Source organism: Macrobrachium rosenbergii, chromosome 50, assembly GCF_040412425.1.
Source record: "Macrobrachium rosenbergii isolate ZJJX-2024 chromosome 50, ASM4041242v1, whole genome shotgun sequence".
NCBI lineage: Eukaryota > Metazoa > Arthropoda > Malacostraca > Decapoda > Palaemonidae > Macrobrachium > Macrobrachium rosenbergii.
Genome location: NC_089790.1, coordinates 45,001 through 52,500, shown reverse-complemented (window position 1 = coordinate 52,500; position 7,500 = coordinate 45,001). Strand labels below are relative to the sequence as shown.

The window sequence follows — 7,500 nt, the reverse complement described above, 5'->3', positions numbered from 1 at the left end:
AGAGAAAAATAAAACATAAAATAACGGGAATTACTTGCGGTCAAAAGCCCATTTGATATCTTTCAAATAAATCTTAAATATATTTGGCCGATAAACCGTTCACTTAATGACCCTAGCAGTCAACCGCAGATGCGGGTTTTGTTTATTTATATACCGGATAACAACCAATTAGCATAGCAAAGGGTCTGATGTCTTTAATAAAAATATCAAATGAAACTAATTTGAACATTCCTTGAAATTTCATACAGCCTACAATAATTCAGTAGGAAATAGAAAATACTGTACCGTGTATAGTCCGTTTGTGGATATGCACATATACAGCATATATAATATATATGTGTATATATATATATATATATATATATGTATATATATAATATATATATATATATATATATATATATATATATATATATATATACATACAATTATATACATGCATATATATATATATATATATATATATATATATATATATATATATATATATATAGAGAGAGAGAGAGAGAGAGAGAGAGAGAGAGAGAGAGAGAGAGAGAGAGAGAGAGAGAGATATCCCACATATCAACTTAAATCTATATCAGTCCTAATAGTAATGGTAACTTTTCGTCTCTTGCGCAAGAACTGTCATTGTCTGACGCACTGGCATGCAGTGACCCAATTTCTTACCTCTAGGAGAACAGTGCAATACTATAGTTACAGTTAGGTTTGTATTATAACATTGTACTTCTCTCGCATGACTACAGCGAAAAATACAGTAAAAAATGAAATATAGCTATATAAATAAACTAATAAGCAAATTCCATACACATCAATGAAAGGGCAAAATGGGGAAAATATCAATTTGCTCGATGGTAAATCATGAAATTCAATAAAGTGCACTTGATGATCTTCCACGTTTGATGGAGCATTCCCCGATATTTGTAAAAACAAAGGTTAACAAAATTAGTAGGGGCCAAGATGGATGTGTTACATGTATACAGTATACTTAATTTTTATAGGGACACCATTTCTTCTAACGCTGATTGAAACATTACTTCTTGTACAGTACTTGTTGTATGAGACGACTCATTTCTTATCCAGCCAGAGTCTCCGCATTCAGTTATCATTTTCGATATTCCATTCAGGAGTTCCCAAGTGCATTGATTCTTCCGCAATAAGGCGTTGATTCACTAATTTCTGGAGTGAAGGTGTGTGGCTCAGCTATTCAATTTGCACCCCATGTTGAATAATAAATTTCATTCAACGTACCGACACATTAAAAAATCCAGTTCAGTGCACCAAAGCCTCAGGAATCCAAGACGATAATTAATCACTTTCAACAGGTACAAAACGTGACCAACTCTTTTAAACACTACAGAACATTAAGGAATCCTTTTCAGAAGACCACAGGAAATCCGTTTCAGCAGACTAAAACATAAAAAAATCCATTTGAACAGACTAAATCAATGTTAGAATAAATAACCTTCTAAACAGGTAAAAACTATAATCATTATCAGTAAGCGGACCTAAATAATAAATCTAATAAATAAGAAATCCTATTAAATGATTGTTCTTCCCCGGCCCCGCCCAAATAAAAAAAAAAAAAGAGAGAAAGCTATCCCCTTTAGGTACACCTAACAGCGAGAACCCTCTTGACCAAAAGAAAGTTTACAATAGCCGCGTGCAACAAAACAAGGTTAATTACGTTATTAGGGGGCTGTATTGGGGTAGGCCGAGGAGTAATTGCATTTCCTGGAAAAACAGGAATTGCAAGAGAAATAACAGAGAGAGCGATTGCCTTTGATGTGGGTACACTCTGTAGCACAGTTGCCACACTAACCTCGGCTAACCACATTCTGAAAAACCTTTGCAGCAATGTAATAGTTGCGTGCATTGCAAAGGTGTTTAAAAAAACTCAAGGTCGTATAAAAATTGCTATTCTAATTTTTCACAGGAATCTTCATTACTGTGTGCACTAAATGAAATGTAGCAGGTAGCTGTCTTGGCTATCCTTTCTGGTTGCCAATTCTCAAAGACCTCTGCTTTGCTCTGCGTTCCCAGAGCAAAAAAAAAAAATCATTCTTCGTTTAATAGAAAAATCTATTACTGTCACTGTATACCAATCAGAGTCAAGCCCAACCTACAGACTTTTTTCTGTTTATTACCACTATCCAAACACATATATACTCACGAACACATGTCGACATAAATTTTTGTACATGGGCTAAAATAAGTCCAGACAAAGAGAGCCCTATTACATATACACAAAGCCAACAATAATGTCAACGTGAAAAATTACCTGTAAGACTAACACCCACACAGAGAGAGAGAGAGAGAGAGAGAGAGAGAGAGAGAGAGAGAGAGAGAGAGAGAGAGAGTAAAAATACTAGCAAGGTCTGCAGAACTGAATGTTAGGATTAGGTGTGTTTCAAGTGCACAACTGACGACATCTGGCTGGGAATGTAGACAAGCAACGCAGCTAGAACGGAACCCAACCTGACGGAATTCCTTTCAGGAGAAAAAAAAAAAAATGTGGGATTTCTAAAGAGTGACGTGCCAGCTCCTGTTTACCTTTGCACGAACACAATGACTCGACAATACCAAACCTATAAACTTAACACGTCTTCTTGAATATCTGGCAGTATACGCGCCATAATACACACTCACACAAGCGTACATCAAATAATTTTTGCAGCAATACGAGCGGAGACACAGAAACGCATACAACCTCGATCAGGAATGGGACGGCTCCATGGTCACGTGATACCTCATGGCACTCTCCCAGATATGACAGGCGCTGCTTCTTTTAGCTTACTCCGAAAACATAAATAACCACAGGTGCAAAACATCCCCTGCATGATGCCTCATATATGCTCCTACATAATTTCCCGTCTAAAAGTTGCCTTTTCAGTACCTGAGACAATATTCACGCCAATTTAAGGTATAATATCTCGCAGAAATTGAACCAACAGTAAGACCAACTAAGACCGAACCATTTCAGGTTTCTTGATTGTTCAGCTCACATCCGGTGACCTTGAGGCAATGAACCTGGACAGTCCATTTTAGCTGCTGTCCCAGGATAGCTGACAAGGTAGGTTTGTTACAGGTTTCGTGGTGGTTGATAAGTTCTGATGCAAGTCTCATACTTCATGTGCTCGCTCTCTCTCTCTCTCTCTCTCTCTCTCTCTCTCTCTCTCTCTCTCTCTCTCTCACTGCCAAGAAGTGTTCTTGAAGGCACAAAAAGTATTCGGGGATATATTCCAGCTTCATGGCATACATTGACGAAAGCTGTAATATAAAATGTTGCATGCAAGGGAGAGTACGGTTCGTGAGAGCCGCTCCTCAATGCCTTCAGCCACCTCGTTTCTTGGCGAGTCAATGAGGAACAGAATTTTATTACGACACACAAAAGAAGCCACAAATGCGTGTCCTCTAAACTTACTTCATTCCTGTGCTCGTGTTTGAAAAGTGCACACACACAATATACATGGATGGAAACAACTTTAATACAATATACACTCACAACTCACATCGCCGTAAACATAAAATCATTCATTAAGTGGACGAGTGACAAAGGAACAAAAGTTCCGTTGTATCTAATGACGTACAAACACTACGGCACATCGCTGAACACAACCCTTAACATTAACATTAACAAGCGTAATTAATCAACAAATGAGCGAAGAAACACATCCACCCACAGAAATGCCTCTCAGCCCACTAACGATGAAACGACAGAACTCGCATATTTGAAACACCTGCCATTACAGCTAATAAGAGTCTGATTCAGAGTTCACTGAAAGCAAGAGAATGGACAATTAACTGCAAGTTAATTGCAAAGTCTGGACCAGTGGTTCCCAACCTTTTTTTGGCCATGCCCCACCTAATTATTTTTTTGGCATCCTGATGCCCCCTGTGTGATATATAATTCTTATTATCCAAAAGTGAACGCTTCTTAACGTGGAGGAAGCCTAAAAACCCACTAACTTGGTTTAAACATTCTCGAATTGGCCGCCCCCCTTAAAAACCAAATAAACCCCCTGGTGGGGAGTACGCCCCCCGTTAGGAACCGCTGGTCCAGACCGTGACATTTACGGGGCATCGGTGAAAATGACAACCAAGAGTTTCAATAGGAAACGGCCGTGAAAGAAAATCATATGAGACTGTGATGGCGATGGAAATATTTGAGTGTTTTGGTACATACGGTTCAACAGAATGCAAAAAAAGAAATAAGCCTATTAAACATGTTTCGTGAAAACAATATAGAGAAGTGATTTCCAGAACACAGGGACGTTCCATGGTTAAAGCAAAGTTTCTAAGCGAAATAAAGATATAATATATCCAAGGAGTATTTTATAGCATCAGAAGAGACAAGGAAATATCGGGTACGAAGATAAAAACAGTTGCGCCTCGTATACGTTAAAGCCTCCACAAAATGACCCCCCCTCACAGCCCCCACAACTCCAATTCAAGTAACGTTTATAGCCGTCTCCCAAGACAGTTCACGAAAACGGGATGGCAAGTGACAGGAATTTAATCTAAATTAGCAAGCGATCTGGGCGAGCAAAAACTAGTACCCGTAAATTTTGAAGCATACCCCACCCCACACACACACACACACTATATACACTATATATATATATATATATATATATATATATATATATATATATATATATATATATATATATATATATATATATATATATATATATATATGCAGGGTGAAGGTTCCTTGGACCGAGCTTCAGGACTGTACGTAACGATCCTGCAATCGAGACTTGCCCGTCAATGCACGTTCCTCGTTTGCTTTTGTTGTGTCAGAGAGAACGTTCAATATCTGAGAACGGACCGACAAAATCGAAGCCTCGTGGTGTACTCGTGTAAAATAAAGAGGCTAGATCTATCGCATATAGAAAGAAGTAAATTAAAACAGCCATTACCACAAACGCACTATTATTCAGGCAACATACCAATGAAATTTTTCTTTGAAGGCCATATCGACGTATGTAATCAAAGTGAAATCGGTATTTACTCCACCCAAGGGTACTTTCAGGTTCAAGGGAGCAAAATTGTACATAAGGAAATAGATTCAAGATAACTCATTAAAAGATTCAAGATTGCTGCAGTTATCCAGGTACTCTACCTCGCTCGTATGGTTAAGAGTCTTTGTTAATTATTGCTATGCTTACTAACCGCCACTTCAAGGGCACACTACTATAACAGATTTAAAATAAATTTTCGAACACATCTGAATATAAAAGAAATTTTCTTGTCTGAGCGAATTTTTCAGTACCAGAAGGGCTTTAATATCAATGTAAGGTTCCCATTCACTGCTTTCGGTGGTTAATTACGAAGCCTTGAAAAGGAAATGCGAAAAAAACCACACACAGACCAGAACAGCATATTTTCATTGGACTGCAGCAAGTACAGACGAGGTGTCTGGCACCAGCCACAGTTCCCGCCAGCAGCCTTCCCCTCGCGGCGTCTACTCCCCTCCCCGCACCACCCTCCTCATCCCACTGCTTAGCTCAAACCCCTCCCCCGACCGCCAAGCCTCCCTAGACCCCATCCTCCGAGCGACCGAGACCATGCCGAGACGCCCACACCCAAACCCGGCGACGTACACACACACACGCTGGCACTCTGGGTGATGCAATCGAACGTACATCGGAAGGACAGGAAAAATCACTTATTCTCTAGATCGCCTGTTTTTGCCGAAAGACTGTGCTATCTGCACGCGAGAACTGACGAGCATTTGCATAGAAACGGTTTAAAATGACATACATATATATAAAAAAGATAAGAAACCCACTGCGAGTGTCGGCACAAACCTCGCAAATGTATTAGACCCACATCAAGGAATGCAACTTAATCCCGTCGTCAGCGAATTTTGACAGCGATTCTTGAACGGATCAGAAAAATCAATTTCAGACGCAACTGCAAGCAGCAGAATGCCTTTGCTTTCTGCTGCCGATCACGGTGACTGCGACGGCGACGGCGGCAAGCAGTGCCCTTACCTTCTTGGTGATTTGTTCGTCGGACATGACCGGTCCTTGTCTCGCCTCGGACGACTGCGTGGACCACAGATGACTCCTGTCGCAGGCGAAAGAGTGTAGGAACACTATGACACGCTGTAGCTGACCAACTACTCTTAGAAGCGTCAGTCCCCTCTCATCACTATCGGCAGCCGCGACTATCTCCATTGTGAGAAGGGAAGCGGGTTTTATCGACTCTGCGCTCTGTGGTAGGAGTCAGCACCGCACACTCTCACTCACGCTCTACCTCTCTAAGGCAATTCCAGCGATGGTGGAGGAGGAGGTGGTGGTGGTGGAGTAAGTGTTGGAGACTTCTGATAGTAGCCAGGGGGTGGATGGATAGATGTGCCGGCTCTACACGTGAACGCGCAACTGCTGAGCGATGGTGGGCTGCTCGCTGGCTGCCGTTCGCTAGTGCCTCGGTCACCTTCCTGCTTTCGTAGTCATCAGCTCTTGGCTCGCTTTTCCCTTTCCCCCCAACAGACTCCACCGTCGCCTGAAGACACGGGGACATTTAAAATGCCAAATTCGAATCTCGATGCCGATTACGACAGTGCGCAATTACTATCTCTCAATGAATGGTCATGGAACCGCACAACACCGCGGCCAATGAGAAACGTCCTATTTTACACCGATGCGAGCTCGACTTCATGCAAGGGAAGTTGCAATTGGCCTGCTGTGCTGGCCCGAAGAGGTGTGTGAGGGACGTAGCCAATCACAGAGCTCAAAACAAAGGCGTTGTCATCCCCTCAGCAAATCAATACTCGGGACCTGAGTTCCCCACGTGTAGGCCGACTATCACACCGGGAAGACACCGAGAAACAACTGCAGTTTCAAATAGGAAAAAATTGCATGTATATATATACAGTATATATATATATATACACACATGTGTTCCATGGTATCGGAATTAAAGATTAACAGAAAATTAACAAAAAAATGTTTCATACGCTAACAAAGGTGTAGTTTCATTCAGTACATTAAAATCCAATTTCTTTTATTTTATTTTTTTTTTTTTTTTTGCGCTCGTCAAATCGATGAGCTCACAACTTTAAAATAGTATCCGCTAAAGTTCACTTCAGAATTCTTGACTAAAATCCTACATGGATCTATAAAAGACGCGAGAAAATTCTCTAGTGATTATTGAACAACAAAAAGCTTAACATATTGGCGGAATAGATATAATTTATGTTGGCAGATAACGTTCGCACACATGACAGTACGTATATGTATATTTTGTATACATTACGTATATTTTGTGTATTTGCTCGAACATTTAAAACAAGTTGCCAACCGGAAGGATGATTCGAGTATCTTCTGACGCCAGTCCCCCCACCAGTCTGTCTAGAGACAAACCACAAGGTTGAATCTACCATCTTGCATTTTAACCATCACAACATTATTCAAATGCTTTCGAGCGCTGGACGAGTATTTCTTCAAATTGGGGTGATATATACTGTATATATATACACAAATTATA

At 40.4% G+C, this 7,500-nt stretch overlaps 1 protein-coding gene across 12 annotated transcripts in view; it reads right to left on the bottom strand.

Moving 5' to 3' along the window:
* Hex-A (Hexokinase A) overlaps positions 1-7,500 on the bottom strand; it is a 94,498-nt gene that overhangs the window by 61,522 nt on the left and 25,476 nt on the right. For 3 of the 12 annotated variants that reach the window (XM_067093331.1, XM_067093333.1, XM_067093330.1), the window contains exon 1: positions 6,003-6,436. The exons of 5 other annotated variants lie outside the window; for them this stretch is intronic. In XM_067093331.1, the coding sequence (XP_066949432.1) occupies positions 6,003-6,188 (186 nt within the window). In that variant the 5' untranslated portion in view covers positions 6,189-6,436. Of the gene's footprint in view, positions 1-6,002; positions 6,724-7,500 lie in introns of those variants that run through there. 4 more of the 12 variants (XM_067093332.1, XM_067093336.1, XM_067093335.1 and 1 more) reach the window with 4 other exon arrangements.